At 39.1% G+C, this 19,006-nt stretch overlaps 1 protein-coding gene across 26 annotated transcripts in view; it reads left to right on the plus strand.

The window, feature by feature from the left end:
• Positions 1-19,006, plus strand: part of LOC140577531 (neurofascin-like) — a 79,503-nt gene that overhangs the window by 26,979 nt on the left and 33,518 nt on the right. For 15 of the 26 annotated variants that reach the window (XR_011988708.1, XR_011988707.1, XM_072708425.1 and 12 more), the window contains 14 exons: positions 228-333; positions 1,100-1,296; positions 1,782-1,904; positions 3,990-4,160; positions 6,517-6,576; positions 13,575-13,686; positions 13,960-14,144; positions 14,280-14,411; positions 14,672-14,815; positions 14,964-15,075; positions 15,300-15,466; positions 15,604-15,751; positions 16,056-16,180; positions 16,764-16,808. Coding sequence is in view for 23 of the 26 variants with exons in the window: in XM_072708425.1 (XP_072564526.1) it covers positions 228-333; positions 1,100-1,296; positions 1,782-1,904; positions 3,990-4,160; positions 6,517-6,576; positions 13,575-13,686; positions 13,960-14,144; positions 14,280-14,411; positions 14,672-14,815; positions 14,964-15,075; positions 15,300-15,466; positions 15,604-15,751; positions 16,056-16,180; positions 16,764-16,808 (1,827 nt within the window). In the remaining 3 variants the exon portion in view is untranslated. The remainder of the gene's footprint in view (positions 1-227; positions 334-1,099; positions 1,297-1,781; positions 1,905-3,989; positions 4,161-6,516; positions 6,577-13,574; positions 13,687-13,959; positions 14,145-14,279; positions 14,412-14,671; positions 14,816-14,963; positions 15,076-15,299; positions 15,467-15,603; positions 15,752-16,055; positions 16,181-16,763; positions 16,809-19,006) is intronic. The other 11 variants (XM_072708430.1, XM_072708442.1, XM_072708443.1 and 8 more) reach the window with 4 other exon arrangements.

Below are 19,006 nucleotides of genomic sequence, written 5' to 3' on the forward strand. Positions count from 1 at the left end.
AGAGAAGGAGCAAAATGAAAAGATAACATGCATTTTTTAAATTTCTTAGATACATTTTGTAAAGTATGTGGTCTCCATATCTGAAATATTCTGACCAAAGTTAACATATTTAATTATCAAAAGTATAACTCAAATATCAATGTCTGGGGTGAGTCTCACTTGGCATGTTATCAGTATCATGCATGGGCAAGCCCAGAGCAGCTAATTGACACTCTGTTCACCCGCAGTAAAGCAGCCCCCTACTATTGTCAAGCAGTCTCTGAAGGACTACATTGTGGATCCTAGAGATAACATCATCATCGAGTGTGAGGCCAAGGGGAATCCTGTACCAGTGTAAGAGTAAACAAAGGGCTGCTGTACCTCGTTCCCTGTGCTGCCCTCTCTCTCTTGTCTCTCTCTTTATCTCAGCAAGCTCTCTATGTCTCATGCTCTCTTCACACCCATGTTACTGTATACCACTCTTTGTCTCTGTTTTCTCTCCTAATCCAACTATAATTGGAAATAATGGGCATCAGGCCATGCACAAACACTGAAGAGCATTTCAGAAAATGTGAACCTCCGGGTCAAGCCCAATGGACTACCGTTCCTTATGTGTACACACACATGCGCATGCACACGCATAGACACACACTTACACAAGGCCCCGTCTAATGGAATATCCAGGTGAAACTGGCACATGCAGCTACAATGTGCTTTTGTATTCTGTTGCATAAGTCTTTGACTAGCTAAGAACATTGGCACCATTCAAAAGGAATTTGTTCCCCCTATTTAGTTGTTTACATAATGCAGCCATTGTAGTATACTATGTATTATACTGATGATTATTAGAACATTTTCTAGTTTTATTGTTTATATTGAATGCACATTTGCTTTTTATAAAATTATTTTCAGTACCTTAAACATCCTTGATAGTGTTTTATTGTGCATTTAAATATTTGATAGCGGTGTTGCAATATTCATCAGTGTGACCAGATTATGGAAGTTACTGAGAACAGGTGGGGAATGTTTAAAGCAAGAATGTATTATATTACAGTTCACTTACTTACAATGTCCTTGAGGATACAGTATGACCTAAAGGGTCTGTATTTTTTTGTTGCAGTTTCTCATGGCGTCGGAATGGCAAGTTCTTCAATGTAATGAAAGACCCTCGTGTGTCAATGCGCAAACGGTCTGGAACACTGGAAATTAGCTTTCGCAGTGGTGGGCGTCCCGAGGACTACGAGGGGGAGTACCAGTGCTCTGCCTCCAATGACTTTGGCACAGCAATCTCCAACAAGATCCTTCTCAGAGTCTCGAGTATGGAAATTAACAGTTGTCCATTACAGACACATGTTCATGAATCAGTTGTGTTACCTTTCATCATAAACTTTCTGAAACAACCATCAGCCTAGGGATAGCACACATGTGCAACATCATACATTTAGTGATAAAAAAGCACACAAACATAATAATAATAATTTAATCTTTATTGTTCATCATGGGGAAATTTTTTTTAACGCTCCATCAACTTGCTCTTTGTAGAAGAAGCTGTCTGTGAAGGGCAGCCACCTGTTGGGGCACCAAACATAGATATCATTGAACATTTTCAACAAACCATCAATGAATTACATATAGAACACTCATTTAAAGAGCAGTTAAGACTGCTGCAGTTAGTGTTCTTACCTCTTGTTAGAACCCTACAGATTCGATTTTGTTATTTATGTAAAACTTGTGGTGAATCTCCTTTATATTGATATGGGGGATTTTAATGAAGTATTCTGTTCGATTTACATCTGTAACAGAGTCTCCACTATGGCCCAAAGAGGTCCTGGAGCCAGTGGTTGTCACTGAGGGATCACCATTTGTACTGACTTGCAACCCACCTCCTGGGCTTCCGCCACCCCATACCTTCTGGATGAATAGTGGTAAGTTCTGTTCCCCACCTTCCTTTTCTGTATCCATCTTGCAATTCCTTTTAGTGCTGAACCAGTTTAGCACACAGGGATAGCCCAGAAAAGGCTGAGTTAGCTCTACTAAGGCCTTTACAGTATTGTTTGTTTGACCCTCAACACTGAAACTGCAGAATCTTGGGATCACTAGGACAGTGCTCTTTATCCTTAAGCTACCAAGGCACAATCACAGTGTTAGAACATCAGTCATTCAGAGATTTTGTTCTTTTCCTTTTAAAAATTATGGGTATGCGGGAATTGTGCTTATATATCATGTACAGTCATTGACAAAAGTCTTGTCACATAAGGACATAGTAACTTAAAAAGGCATATAACTTTATTTATAATCAATCAATTGTTACGATAAATGGATCAATTTAATGCCAAGGACTTTCACATTAATAACTGGGTGCAAATAAAACAGTCAAAAAGTGTCCTGATGTTCACAGCTTGTTAAAGTCCATAACACCTGTTTTTGCAAGGACAAAAGTCTTGTCATGTCTTTTAATGATTCAACCAATCACAGATTTGAGGTTCTCCTGTGACAAATACTGTAATTAACATAATCCCAGGTGTGTATAAAAAGATCCCCAGCAAGCCAGACCTTCACTTGAAGTGCAACCTGACTTCTGACAACATGCCAAAGATTCAACCACAGACCAAGTCTGCTGAGGTGTCAGACGTCATTAATGTATCCAAACTTCAAGTGGAGAGGATTAAAAAAAGATATGAAGAAACTGGTGATGTTCATGACAAGCCCAGGTCAGGCAGACCACGTAAGACAACTCTTCGAGAGGACCATTTGTTGCTTCGAAAGTCCAGGGCCAACCCTTTTTCAACTGCAGTAGAGCGACATCAGAACTGGTCACCAGAAACCGCTGTGTCTACCAGAACAGTTTCTCGAATTCTCGCACGCAGTGGTCTCCATGGCCGAATTAGTGCACAGAAACCAGCATTAATGAGAACACAACAAAAAAACCGTGTTGAATTTGCCAAGGCCCACAGCTTGCAGCAAGGATGGACAATGGCAAAGTGGCAGAAGGTTGGTTTTTCTGACGAATCATCCATTGAACTGCATACCAAATGCTGAAAATACTGTAGAAGACCTGTTGGAACCTGCATGGACCCAAGATTCACCCAGAAAACAGTCAAGTTTGGTGGAGGAAAAATGGTTTGGGGTTACATCCAGTATGGGGGTGTTCGAGAGATCTGCAGAGTGGATGGCAACATCAACAGCCTGAAGTATCAAGACATTCTTGCTGCCCATTACATTCCAAACCATAAGAGGGGGCAAATTCTGCAGCAGGATGGCGCTCCTTGTCATACTTCAGCCGCAACATTGAAGTTCCTGAAACTGACGAGGATCAAGGTGCTCCAGGATTGGCCAGCCCAGTCACCAGACATGAACATTATTGAGCATGTCTGGGGTAGGATGAAGGAGGAGGCTTGGAAGATGAAACCAAAGAATCTACATCAATTCTGGGAGTCCTGCAAGACTGCTTTCTTTGCCATTCCAGATGACTTCATCAACAAGTTATTTCAGTCATTGCCAAGACGTATGGATGCCGTCCTCCAAGCTCATGGAAGTCATACATGTTATTAATTCTTTTTTCCAAGGCATCATGACTTTATGTTCTGATGTTATTGTAGCATGTTTGTGTATTCTAAATAAAGTATATGTATAATTTCTACATTATTTTTGTATATGACAAGACTTTTGTCCAGGCAAAAGTTGACCTTTTTGTCCTAATTACATGACAAAACTCAATGAATGATGAAAAACTTTATTTTGGTATAATAAGCATAATCTAGAGGGCTTTGCCTTTCTTATAAGCCATTTCTGATTCCAACTGATTAACTACAGGTCAAGTTATTATTTATTGTTCCTACAACTTGGTTAAGTGACAAGACTTTTGTCAAGCACTGTATGTAACACTATAGCACTCTACAGCACAGTATTCCGCAAACTGAGACAGAATAATGTGTTTTTTTATTATTTATATGTAGTTCTGACATTATTGGTAGCATAATTTCAGTCTGATTCTATCAATTTATTTAAAGCCATGCAGCCTATCACTCAGGACCAGCGGGTGTCCATGGGGTTGAATGGTGACCTGTACTTCTCCAATGTCCTGGCAAGGGATGCTGCAACAGACTACAGCTGCAATGCCCGATTCTTATTCACCCATACCATCCAACAGAAGAATCCTTTCACGCTCAAAGTGCTCACAAGTGAGTCTTGGCTATTATACCTCATGCATGACTGCTTATTTGTAGCTGAATACTGAATGTTGATGCTTTGGCTGTCTGTATCCACAGGATCTGTAGACATTCTTCTACTTTTTATGGTGTCTTTCAGTGACATGCAGATTGCATGTGATGTATGGCCATCTAGGGGTATTTCCTTGCTATGGCAGTTTACATCACAGAAGTCAGGTTCTAAGGATTATCTACATTTGTATGTTGACTGTATATTTATTTGCATGTAAAGGTGAGCTATCAATGACATAGAGTATAATAATAATACACCAGGGACAGTTCAGTGACTTAGTGGACAGCAATACATTTCACTCCTCCATAATGACTTGGATTTCCTCCCACATATTGAAGACATGCAGTTTGATGAATTTCTGTCTGTCACTCCATGGTGTTTGACTTTGAGTGTGTGCCCTTGAAGGGCTGACATCCCCTGCTTGCATGCAGTGCTTCCTGCAATAGGCTCTATGTACATTGCAGCCCTGCACTTGGTATGTAGTTACCACTCCAAGGAAAAGGTACAAAGGTGACCATTTGTGGTGTGTGGTTGTGTGGGAAAGGGGGTGTGATACAGGCTACATCTCTGGGGAAGAGGCTGTAGGCCGTTGGTACATATCCTGATGGTCTTGTATCATTTTCCCTATGGGAGAGGAGCAAACAGTTTGTGGTCTGGTTGGGTTGAGTTCTTGATAATGTTGCTGGCCATCTTACATAAATGTCTAGCATAAACTGTATCTAGATGAGCAATGAGCTCTATTGTTGTTGTTTTTTTCTCTGGAAGTCTCCCTGTGGCATTTAAGGTGCATTTTGCCAGGAAATTCTGATCGGCTAAAAAATAACTATGGCTATAGCGGTGTTTTTTGCTGCAGGTATATACTCGGTAGTAGGAATTTGGATTTGATGGGATATAGACAGAATTGAATTTATTATGATTGTTATGATGCAGTCTTACTTTTAAATTCTTAAACAGCAGGTAGATGGTTTGTTCATTCTAGGGCTGCTACTAAAGACTATGAATTAATTTATAGACTATTTTACTGATTGGTTGATTAATCTAAACGATTAATTTTCCTCCAGAAAATCAAGTTTACCATTTAAGTTAAAATTTTTATTTTGACAATAACAAACTGTTGTTATTGCAGGGCTTTAGATAATGGATGCTGGCACCATATGGACGTTATTTTTCACCCACAATTGGATAAGCAGATTAATAGTATATATATTAATATTGTGATGTCCAAAAGTAAGTAATCTGTATAAATTCGACCTATATTTATGCTTATTAAATTCGTTTAGCAAAGTACCACGTGCTACTGTTTTGGTAAATCATAGAAGCGATAAGCACTGAAGCCGCAGTGAAAAAAGGGACAGCTTTTTTAAAAGAGGAGAAATTGTGGATGAACAACGTTAAAATATGTTGGTGGTGTGGCCATACTTTTTGCTGATTTAAATCTGGCACTTTTTTTTGGTAAATATAGTTTTCATTTGACAAATTATTTTCTTTTATTTAGTGTCTATTTTTGTTTCACTTTTAGTTTACGGTAATGACACTGGTCCCAATAAGCCCAGCATGCATGAACACATACACCGGCACCATCAAGTGTGGTGTAGAATAAGCCCAGATTTTTGCCTAAACATTTCTCTAACATTCATTCAATGAAGATTCTAAGGTAGCAGGCAGAAAACTGTATGGCTTTAATAATGAGTACATTTAGCAGCTACAAGAACAAAAGATATTTAAAAAGATCCAATCACTTGAGGCTATAGCCCCGAATATTTTAGCCCGATGACAATCTTTCTTCAAAATAAAAAAAGTCAAACCCCAGGTAAACTTAACTTAGCCCCTGATCTTTTAAATAGCTAGAAAATCCCCTACTCTGTACAAATGGTAATTTAATAAACATGAATAGACAACAGGGTGGTTTTGCCCTTTTCTGGCGGTCCATCCAGAATACTGTTTGTGTGTTTCCTTCTTCAGGTGCTTGTGCATAGCGCTAGTGCCGCCATGATATGCCATTGAAATTCTGCACAGTGTACAAACCACTTCTTTATTTAGTGGTAATTTGAATCACTCAGATGATTGCATATCAAAGGAAAACAATTGTTGTAATAAACTGAATCATTTTAGAAATCATAAAGGTAATTCCATTAAAATAATTTTAAAAAGATGCATTGATTTTAAATATTGATGTCAATGCATTTTCAGCATTGACTAATTACAGCAGCCCTAGTTTATTCTCTTGAAAAAAACACCTCATTCATGTGCACAGTTGTTTGAGTGTTGGTTTTGCTCCTTTGGCTGTTGATGGTTTTGGTGTTGAATGTGTTACAGAGGAGACCTATAACGACACATCAGGTGTTTCTTCTCTCAACCAAACTGACTCATACAGTGGTGAGTCTCTGCATCATTTTCCAGATAAAGAGACTAACTACCTAGCACCTTATAACCTGCTCATTGCCCTGAGCTCTAACCAGTAGTTCTAACCATCCAACCAAGCACCCAGACATAACCTAGCAGCTGTGAGAAAGATCATTCCCAGAAACTCCCACCAAAAATGCTTTCATATTTGCCAGCTACTGGTGTCTAGCGAATATAGCAAGACTTATATCAGCAGTCCAGCTGTACCTTGAATCATTTAGATATTTGGGAGGAAGTTCATTACTCATTCAATACTGCACACAAAAATAGTAAATATATATTTTTTTTACAAAAATACAAAAATAGTGGCACAAATAAACCTAAAATCCAGTCAGTTTTACAAGGTACCTGCATATCTGTCAACTTGGGGCTAGTGTGTAGCTCAGTGGGTTAGGGATCTGTGGATGGCTATGGTTTCAAATCCTGTAGCAAGCAGAGCAATAATATAACCTGAGTAATTACACAATAATCATGTCAACTGCTCCAGGGGTGCTGGATGCTGGCTGACCCTACATACTGACTTTAAAACTTTCTCTCACCTGTATATGTACATTTGTGTTTGTCTCTTACATGGAGAGTAAGATAGGATGTACAAGAACTCCCCAGTTTCCTTGCAGAATTGAATAAAGTACCTCTTCTATTCTAAGTTCTCAAGGGCAATAGCTGGGAACCAGCTTAAGACAGAATGAGACCTTTCGCTGGCCACAGTTAGCCAGCCTTGGCCCAGTGAGGGCTTTGAATCCATTTGATTCTGTCCATGCAGATGTGGGTCTTGTGTACAGCATAAGGCCCCATCATCAGCACACTTCCAAAGCATGCCTCAGCCTCCTCTGCCTGGAAAAAGACATGGGCCATTGAGGCCCAAAGACAGGCTACATTGTGTGTGGCACTGTTGGTCCATGTGCAACTGCTAAACACACAGTGGCCAAGTCTTCCTACATGCCCCTCAAAGGCTTGAGACAATGACGCCCCAACCCTAGCCTCAGCATAATATATGAAAGCTGTGTCTGAAGAATGGCTAATTTTTGAAGCTTTTCTTAACACCTCTAACAATAGCCATTATTATTCCCCTTACAAGGACGAGGGAGTCGTGCAATGCTAATAATCTAAGCGTGCACATATTTTCATCCTTACAGTCCCACATCACTATAAAACTTTTTTGTAATATTAATTATAGAGTTCATATTAATCTTATATTATACAGTTCATATTAACCTCATTTTTTTTGTCTGGTTCATAAAAAAACATTTGTCTTTCTGGTAAGAGTTCAATTATAGCCTGCATTTGCGGTGTGTTGTACAGAACGTGAAGAAATTTTGTAGTTTATTGTATAAAGCAGTCAGGTAGACACATATCACTGTGTTCCTTTAGGCATTTGCTGCATTGTCAAGCTATCAGATGTGCAATTAGTGTATTTAACAGAGTATGTTTACTTCTAGTATGCATATTTACTAACACTCCCATTCTCTACATAGTTTATCCAGGTGCTGTTCAGTTTATCACACCAAAATTAGATTTCTTTTTCCTCAATGTTATCTTTTTAAAAATGGCACCAAAGGAATTCACAACTCGCCTCATAGCAATAAGCCACCAGTCAACCAAGTACCTCTGAGTCTGAAAGCACATTTTTTTGTGAAACAAATCAGTGATGATAATTTTTTACTAATTTCATAAAAGTGTTACAACCCTTCTGTGTCTAGGAGTATGAACATAAAAACAATGCATAAGCACACATTGTCTGATTCAAACAAAAAGGCTGCGTAATTTGATCAAATTTAAGAAACACCACAAGCACAAGTGGCTTATAAATATATACTTGCACAACTCCATTTCTAATCAAACAATGAAGAAAATGATACAAAACAAAAAGCACTCACTCTCACTGTCTGATACAAAAAGAGGACACAACTTATACAAAAATAACATAAAAATAAAATAAAGATAAGCAATACAAAACAAAGGTCATATACACAAGTACGTATATGCACAAGTATATAAGTTTTAAGGTAGCAAGTCTGCATCACATAATATTATGAGGCTTTGAAGTACACGTCAGGTACAAAGGGCAGTTTCAGATGAAACCTCGCTTAGTTTGTAACTGGTGACAAAAGAAGTTTCATTCCCCACAGAGATCCTCTATTGTTTCATTTGCAGTTTCAAACCAAACTGAAGCACTGCGCATTATGGGTTGCATAGTGATAAAGTTACAGTCGAGGTTTGCGTGCATCTTTTTTTTTTTTGGCGAAAGTTCTCTATCAAGATGTGTGTTGTATTAGACTTAATCGCAGCCTCATTTAGGCACTATACAGTAAAACTGAATTGGGCTCAGTGTCACCAGTTCTACTGTATTATAATCAACGCATGCTTATTATTTTTGCAAAGTTGCTAATACTGTAAGTGTTGTCACTCAGAATGTTTTAAGCTTGTTTCCACATTTATAGTACTTACTTCTTAAGGCAGTTCAAAGACTGTTGAGAATGTGCTGAGTAGTAGCTGTGATAGTCAGCTCCAAAAAAAAGACATGGTGAATTGTAACTGGTAAATTTAATGCTTATATGTTATTAATACACATATTCTATAATGTGCTGATCCTTGGTAGTATAGTGGTTAGTTTCCCTACTTGTCACTCGCAGGCCTGGGGTCTGATTCTCTCATCAGCTTCTGCTAAATGAAAAATAGATGTAATTTAATGGCTCATTTAATAAATAGAAAAATAGAAACAAATGAACAGAAGTAAAAATAAGATAGAAATTTATTACAATAAAACACAAAACAACCAGCAGTGAGTTGAAACAAAGACAAATCAAAGGTACTACTGAAGGTAGCTAGAGAATAGAAATGAGTCCTCAGCCTCGTTTTACACAGTTCAGTTGTAGGTGACTCCTTTATGTAATACAGTTAATAATTCCACAGGCGAGGTACAGCAGCTGCAAAAGCCCTGTCTCCCTTAATTTTACACCTAATATGAGGGACCACAAGAGACAACTGACCAGAAGATCAAATCTCTCTGAAAGGTTAGTGTAAAACACACATTTCAGATAAACAGGCAGGAGCATACCCATGAAATAATTTATAAAATAGCAACAAAATTTTGAAATCAGTGTGACAACTGATAGGCAGCCAATGTAAAAAAGCTAGTACAGTGGTACCTCGGTTCTCGAACTCACTAGAACTCGAATTTCTTGAAAGTCGAACAAACCAGTTTGAACTAGAACTCGATCTGAATATCAGAAGTCGAACCGTGAACGCTGACCTAATATAAATTGTACGCGCCAGGAAATGAGTCATACTACAATGCAATTCTTACTTGAATGCCTTCTTCACAGACTGGACGATTAACCAAATAAAGCAGCGCGATATTACAGTAACTAACAATAAATAAACCACTAACTTACGTGTACTATTAGAGCATTTATGTCATTTATTTAAACTTTATTTCACCAGGTAAATTAACTGAAAACCAGTTCTCACTGCTTTACGTGATATTTGGGAGAAATAGCAGATTACGCATCGGAACTGCCTGGGATACAAACGTCATGCATGTAACTAAACTCTTCAGCCAATAAGGGCAAAGGTGTGTTGTCACGGAGGCGGTTCCAGTTTGTGCAGCCGGGTGAGAGGTCGCAATGCATCTAACCGTAATGCATTGCGTCACGATCAGAATGCGTTGCTTTAAGCCAGCGCTGTAAGAAAGTCGAACGCACCCAATGAGCGGACTGAGGAAACAAACTGAAACGCGAACTAAATACAGAGGACTAATAACGACAACTATAAACAGCTGATCACATGGGTATCCCACACGAGGCTAACGAGGGGGCGTGGCACATGGAAGGAGCAGACAATCGGGGCAGGACAGGGGTAATGGGATAATGCTGCATTCCATTTACCTCGGGATCCGATTTTCGGATTCCGATATTACGTCACATCTGCTAAAAACTCGGGAAAACCGAGTCGGATACATTCCATTTGCCACAGAAGTAGCAATACCATGGACCCATATGAAAAGGCAAGATTTTTTGCTTAGCCGGACAACTTGTCGGATTTAAGGTACCTCAGTTTAAATGGCCTTTATCTTTGTTCACTTACAATTAGCCCGAACTACCTTAAATCCGACAAATAATTTGACTAATCATAAAATCCAATTCTAGCCCGGTTAATTGCCATTGTTAGCAATATCACTTGATAACACATTACGCGCGGTGCTTCACGTATAAAACTCCGTAAGAACACGTCCACAGAAAAGTTGGACGGTATAGTGTGTGCGACCGATTTAATGAGCCATAAATGAGAAATAGTGCTTAAACAGGATAAAACTACAACTTTACCTTCTGTTGATAAAGGGCGCAGCCATCTTGGATTCTGAACTTGGGATCCTCTGCGTTATCCGAGATATTTCTCGGATCTCCGAGAAACGGGAGCGCGCATGTCGTCACTTCCGGCTTCAAAACTCGGAATCCAAGTTCCAAGGGCAAATGGAATGCACCATAAGATCTTTATCGTTTTGGAAGCCATTAAGAAAAAAATGCTCTTCTTGTTTTATCCTGCTCATTTTGTGTTTAAATGGTAAAAAAATAAATAACATATTTAGGTGTCATTTTGGGGGGCCGGGAACCAATTAATTGGTTTTGCATTATTTCTTATGGGAAAAATTCGATCAGAGCTCGAACTTTTTAGGATTCTATCCAGAGTCCAGAACGGATTAAGTTCGAGAACCGAGGTACCACTGTATTGGAGAAACAGAATCAGACTTTCTTGCCCCAACCAAAAAACAAGCAGCTGCATTCTGAACCAACTGTAACCCATGTATCACGGATTTACTGATCCAAGAATACAATGAGTTGTAATAATCAAGCTGAGAAAACATAAACACATGAGTAGCTTTCTCAAGATCTCTAGAAGATAAAAAAAGGCTTGACCTTTGCTGAAAGATGGAGCTGCAAAAAACTACTCTTGACTACAGAGTTAATCTGTTTCTCAAAAGTGGTTTCTTTCAAAAATAACTCCAAGATCCGGACCTGAGGTTTACAAAAAACAGAGAGGGAGTTCGAAGACCAATATGAGCCTTGGCTGGAGAACCATTTCACATGTTTAAGAAATGCAACCAAACTAAATAGAATAAGACCACCTAATCAGAACTGAACAAAATCTAAGCAGAATTAGAATTGCAACTGCCACAATGATATTGTCTCTACATTACAAAGTCAACTGTAATAAGACTGGTCTTTTTTTATCTGGAGAAGTAGCCAGTCCTTTCCTTGAGGGAGGTGGCACATCCTTCTGGTGGGCAAATCAGCAGTTCCCTCACAGGCTATAAGCTCAAAATGTGTGAAAGGCTAGTCTAGTCAAAGCTCTTATGACCAGGGGTTGTAACACAAGATACAAGTTAAACCACAATATTAATGATACAACTTCCTTGAACATATTGTTTTTATAAAGTGTGCAGTAAACTTAGTTATTTAGAATTAAACTAGAACACATATCTATATCAAAGGACCCTTCCCACCCTGGACATCATTTGGAGTTGCTGCCCCCTGGTAGATGGTTCAGGTCCATCATTTCACAGACAAACAGACTAAAGAAGAGCTTATACCCCAGAGCCATACATGAAATGAACACTATCATTTGATGCCACTATGATGCCAACCTGGGGTCTACAGCAACCTTACTGCAGTATTCTAATTTATTGTGTTATTCTAACATATGTTATTATGTCATGTTTTGTGTGATGTCCTAGGTCTAATAATTTTCATATGTCAGTTTTTGTCACTATGCTTACTTTAAACAACGCTGCAATGTTTACATCCAGCTGCACTTTTTCTGTATTAATCGTACTGGTAATTGCATTTATTGCACCTTACTCTTCTATTTATGGTCTACAATGAGTTTATGCTAGTATTTATTATGTTCTGTGTGATGTTTTATATCCTATTGTTCATATTACTTGTTTGTGTGAATGCACAGATTGGACTGCTGCTAAAATTTCATTGAACTCTGTACAATGGCAATAAAGGATCTGAATTTGACTCTGAATCTGAGATGTGCAGGGGAAGCCTCAAGTATATAGGATTGTTGAAGAATAAAGATGAGAACCAGGAATCAGGAACCAAGAGGACTTAAGGAGGCAGAACTTAAAATAAGAGCAAACTGGTATCAGAAATCCAGCCGATATATTATACATAGGTTCTCACAAGTATATCCATGTTGTCAAGAAAACCCCACAAAAAAACTGAGAAAGGCTTGCTGTTCAACTCCTTGACCCAGTACTTCCAAGTCAAGCAAAATTACAGGGATAGTTTTCATTATTCTTTGAGTGGGCAAATGTTAGTGTCTATGGTCAGGTAACATAACCCTCCTGTCAAGGAGCAATTCTTGACAGCCTCAGAGGAAAAATAAAAATAAAAAACTAACACTAAACAAGCAAATGTGTACAAATGGCTCACGAACAAAATGTGCAGGGGATGACTCAAGTGTGGAAGATTGATGAACATAAGAGACTGTAACCAAGAGAAAATTGACCAGGAGGTAGGAACCAGGAAATAGGAACTGACAAGTAAGCAGGAACCAGGGAAAAGCAGCAAATAGAATTCCTGCTAACTAGGAATTTGGAGATGGCAGTCCAAGCTACTGTGGACTAGTAGACAGGACCCAATCTGACAAAAAAACTATTAGAACCTGAAATCTGAGCAGCAACTTGCTAGCATCTGATGATTCTGCCAGAGCCTCAACAACAGCATAAAATAAGAAAAAAATACCCTATTAAAGACAGTCAAAGAAAGATTCCTTAAAACACCTGAATCAACTTAATGTTTAATATTTAAATGTGAACATATAATCTATGTCAATTATTAGTTATGCAGAAAATGCATTAACACAGATTGAGCATTACAAAATAGAGATGTCTGGAGTGATGTCTTTGGCCTCTCTGTTGGTACTGACCAGTGATTTGTTTCTTTTTACTGTTCTGTCCTTAGCCCGTGGGGTGGCTGAGACTACGCCCACATTCTTGTCTCCAACAGGATCATCTAGCTCCAAGATGGTTCTACGTGGGGAGGAACTGTTACTGGAGTGCATTGCTGCTGGATTGTAAGTTCCTGCTTTTGCCATTATGTTCTGCTGCTGTGTGACATCAATACCTCACTGAGCACAACAACATAAACACATATGTACAGATAATATTACTAGTATACTATATCACAAAACATTGCAAAGTACCTACACATGGTACTCTGAATTATATATGAAAATTTTTGCTGTGTATGATGGGTGAGGTTCAAGTTATTTAGGATTTATGAGACTTATTTTTACTTAGCTGACATTTTTTCTGTGTCAGAAAAGTATTCTACTGTCTTCCTGTAGCCCAACCCCAAATATCAAATGGTTTAAGAAGGGTGGGGACCTGCCTGGACAGAAGGTGAAGCTAGAGAATTTTAACAAAACATTGCACATTGTGAGCGTATCTGAGGAGGACTCAGGGGAGTATATCTGCATGGCCAACAACAAGATAGGCAGCATTCGTCACTCCATCTCTGTACAGGTCAAAGGTCAGTCGTTTTTACACCTGTTTTATGATGCTGTTATGTTATCTCAGAGTAAGACATATAAATATACACAGTGGTAAACTAACAAAACAGTGTCTAAATACTAATTTGACCAGTTTTCTGTTATCTGCTTTATAGCTGCCCCCTACTGGTTGGATAAGCCACAAAACCTGGTTCTGGCTCCAGATGAGAGTGGCCGGCTGGTATGCCGGGCCAACGGCAACCCCAAACCCAGCATCCAGTGGCTGGTGAATGGAGAAGCCATTGAGAGTGTGTGTCATGGAAAGGATTACCTATAGCACTGCACTAGTTGTTCACTAGTTGTTCACTCATTGTGGAATTCTCAGAAAATGTTCTGTCGAAATACAGATTATCTAAAAACACACATGTAAAATACTGCAGAGGGTCCCTTTTTGAATGATGGACTTTGTTGAAATGGCTGTTTTACATATAATCATATATAATCAAAGTTAAAATGAATTAATTGTGATTAAGGTACAAAAAAATGGAACATCTCATCCTCCTTTAAGGTTCCCTGCCAAATCCAAGTCGGCAAGTAGTGGGTGACACTATCATCTTCCGAACAGTGCAGATCGGCAGCAGCGCAGTGTACCAGTGCAATGCCTCCAATGTGCACGGCTATTTGCTGGTCAATGCTTTTGTCAACATTTTAGGTGAGACAGAAGAATATTTGAGGGCCAGGATATGCTTAAAGTAATGAAGAATGTGGGGAAAAGGGAGTATATTCTGAGTAATTAAATGTAAGGGCCGGTAATTAAAATGGGTCTGCATAACCCCTCAGTTTGTTCTTAATCTGTACAGATATGGCGCCACGGATGCTTGGCCCTAAAAACCAACTCATCAAGGTGACTGAGAATAACCGCACTTTCTTGGACTGCCCGTACTTTGGCTCACCACTTCCAGAACTACGCTGGTGAGATTGATATTGTGGGTTTTGTTAGACACTACCAGAATGAATTCACTAGATTTTCTACAGAGCATCGGAGTAATATGTAGATTAATTTTGAAATAATGGCACAATATTGCAAAGGTATTTTATTCACTCTGATCGTTCAGATTTGATAATGATGTCTTACGGTAATTTACTTTTGTATATGCATGCTTTATTTCCTACATTTGTTTGTGTGTGGGATGCAGGTTTAAGAATGGGCAAGGCAGTGGCCTAGATGGTGGGCATTACAAAGCCTATCTGAATGGCACCTTAGAGATAAGTCGTGCCCGGGTTGAAGACCAGGGTACGTATACCTGTGTAGCCAGTAACATCCTTGGAAAGGCAGAAAACCAGGTTCGGCTGGAGGTCAAAGGTATGTCTCATGGAGAGATGCTCAGATATTATCTGATACCACTGTTTTAGATACAAAGTATGTAAAATTTGCATATATGTAATATAAATGCTTTAATGTATGTCTTTTGAGTATATTGGATCTTCGATCCATTTTAGAGCCCACACGGATTGTTCGTGCCCCAGAACACCAGACAGTGAACCGAGGAAGTGTAGCCCGCTTTGACTGTCGGGTCAAGTATGATGTCAGCCTTCCAATTGCTGTTACCTGGGCCAAGGATGACAAGCCCCTTACGATTGGATGGAGGTGATGACTTATAGTACATTGATCATCAGTGACCCTGTTTTATTTTGGGAAAACAGAGGCTGTTTAACAAAACCTATGCACACCAACTAATTATGTACATAACATAGAACAGTGTTCAATTAGCTTATAGTTTGAGTGGAGTTAAATCATTCCACTAAGTGAGTACTTCTGTATCCTGATTTAAAAAGTTAGATAATTTTGCCCTTAATCTTGGGAACTATCAAAAGAACGTTATTAGCATATTGATTTCCTAAATCCCACAGTCTTAGCTGCTGATTATTCTCTTTCTTGTTTCCTGTGCTAGGCTGAAGAAGGAGGAGGACTCCCTTTCTATCTTCAATGTTCTTGATTCGGATGAGGGGACTTATTCATGTACTGCCAAAACTGAGCTGGATGAAGACTTCGCATCTGCTCGCCTCACCGTTCTTGGTATCAGTATATCTGTATTCGTTTGAGGCTACATAAATGTGCAAACACTCAGATAATCATACAGATAATCACACAAATAGATGTTGTATATGTATGCAGCATGATTATGCTGAAATATTTGAATAGTTTGCAGCTGATAGAAGTTTTCCCTGGTGAACTCGTTTTATGACTTTTTAGTGAATTGAGTTTGTCAAAAAATTGTATGTATGAAAATGCATATTTAGTATTTTATTCAGTTGAATAAGCATATAAGTTATTACACTCAACCCTCCATTCCCAGCTATTATCATAGAACTAAAATCTTCATACTGACATCTTTCAATAAACCATGTCATTATTAATTTTCCTATTGTGTAACAGAATCATTTTCAAAGACACTGACAACTCTGTTGGTAAATTGACTTCATACACCTTGGATTTTAATGACCCCAAATTGTGTTGTGTCATGTTGATGGTTCCTGTTGTGTTGTCTGTCTAAAATCAGTCGTGTGTGTATGTATTTATGCATATATACACACACACACGCACACACACACACACACACACACACACTAACCCTTTGAATTGAACCTTTGTTACACAGGTTATGATTCCTTTCCGTCTTCAAACCGTAGTGCCCTTGTACCAGGTAACATTCTTTGCACTTACATCTGTCATTGTTGTGATTGGTCTCAATAATTCATAGTGCATGTACTTATTGGGCAGTGCCTTGGACATTATTGGGACACATTGTTCCCCAGATATAGAATACCTGTCATTGAAATACAGACTTTTTACCGAGGGACTTTACTAATGTGATAATCACGGCTGTTTACATACCACCTCATACCAATGCTAAGCTAGCCCTGAAGAAACAGTATGATGCTATTAACAGTCAGCTGACCCAGATGGAGATGTGATTGTGGCAAATGAAACAGAACTATAGACGGTACTGCCCAAATTCTGTAAAAATATAACTTCCCACCCAGAGACAGAAACATCCTCGACCAAGGGTGCATAAATATTCCTGGGGCATAAAAAGCCACCCCAGACTATCGGACCACATCTCAATGATGAAGATCCCTGCATACAAACCTCTGATCTGCAGAAGAAAACCAGCTATTACAACTGTTCAAGTCTGGAGAGACGAAGCCACATCACGACGGCCGGCCTGCTTTGAGATTACTGACTGGCATGTGTTTGGACAAGGACCAGACTTGGAGGAATGCACTTCATCTGTGTTAGCCTACATAAATTTCTGCAACCTGACCACCAAAACCATCAAAGTGTTTTCAAACTGGAAGTCATAGTTGGACAGAAAAGTAAGGTCTAATACTTGCTCAAATGGTAAATGGACTGCATTTATATAGCGCTTTTCTACTCCTACGAGTACTCAAAGCACTTTACAATTTATGCCTCACATTCACCCATCCACACTCACATTCATACACCGGTGGCAGAGGCTGGTGGGGGTGGGGTTCAGTGTCTTGCTCAAGGACACTTTGATGGGGTCAGAAAGAACCAGGGCTCAATTGCCGAACGATAGCACTACCTCCTGCGCCACCATCTTCCCCAAGGTATGTGATGCTGCCTTCAAGACAGGAAACACGTTAGCCTACAGAAGTGCCCATACAGAACTAATGAAGGACATCAGAGAAGCCAAATGGAGGTACAAAAAGCACATTGAGGGGCATTTTGAAAAACAATCCCCACAGTATTTGGAACAGTATTAAAATCATGACAGAATACAAGAACAGTACCACACAGATCAGCGAAGATGCTGCAGTACCTGACACTCTTAACCAGTCCTTTGCCTGCTTTGACTACCAAAACAATACAGTTGGAGCTCAAATGGCACCACACAAAGCATGAGCATGTATTAGTCCTACAGCAGCACCAGGTGAGATTCACTCTGATGAAAATAGACACCAACAAAGCAACAGGACCAGACAGGGTCTCAGACTGCATACTGAAAGTTTGTGCTAATCAGTTAGTAGGGGTGTTTAACAGCATTTTCAATCTCTTCCTAAAATTTATGATCATCGTTCCTGTGCCCAAAAAGTTAAGTGCTTGAATGAGTACAACTCAGTTTCCTTAACCCCAGTTGTCATGAAGTGCTTTGACAGACTTATGGTAGCATACATTAAGACCATCATCCCAATGAATCTGTACAATCACCAGTTTGCTTAGTGGGCTCTTTTGTGGGTTTTTCATTGACAGAGGATGCTGTCTCTATTGCACTTCATTGCAACACATAAGAATGATATTCATTAACCTTAGCTCTGATTATAATACATTATTACCTCATAAACTGGTACAGTCATTACTGGGAGGATTGATTATGATCATAACGGGACACAGCCTTTTATTTATATTTTATTAATACAACCCGATGTTTATAACTCATTATTAAATCTGGCCATCAGATCAAGCTTTCATTTTCCACAGAATAAAAAACAATGTAACATTAATCCCACTAATAAGTGCTGCTATGTTTCACTGCCAGCACTGGCAATATATGAAAACGCAACCAAAAAGGTATTCAATCTTACTGAGGTGCAAAAACAATTCCATATGCTTTGTCTCTTTTCGCGCACTTCCGTGCAACTTTCATGTTAGCGCCGATGCTTGTGGTCAAGCATTCAGCAAGTAACTGCTGTAAGCGCCTCCACAGTAGTGTCTCCGAGGAATTGCAATCGGACAGAGTTTCAATGATCTCGCTCATACACTCTTGCATATACATTCACCTCTTGCATATACAGAAAACACCACAAATACACTCACCTAAAGGATTATTAGGAACACCATACTAATACGGTGTTTGACCCCCTTTCGCCTTCAGAACTG

Source organism: Paramormyrops kingsleyae, unplaced genomic scaffold (genome assembly GCF_048594095.1).
Source record: "Paramormyrops kingsleyae isolate MSU_618 unplaced genomic scaffold, PKINGS_0.4 ups91, whole genome shotgun sequence".
Taxonomy (NCBI): Eukaryota; Metazoa; Chordata; class Actinopteri; order Osteoglossiformes; family Mormyridae; genus Paramormyrops; species Paramormyrops kingsleyae.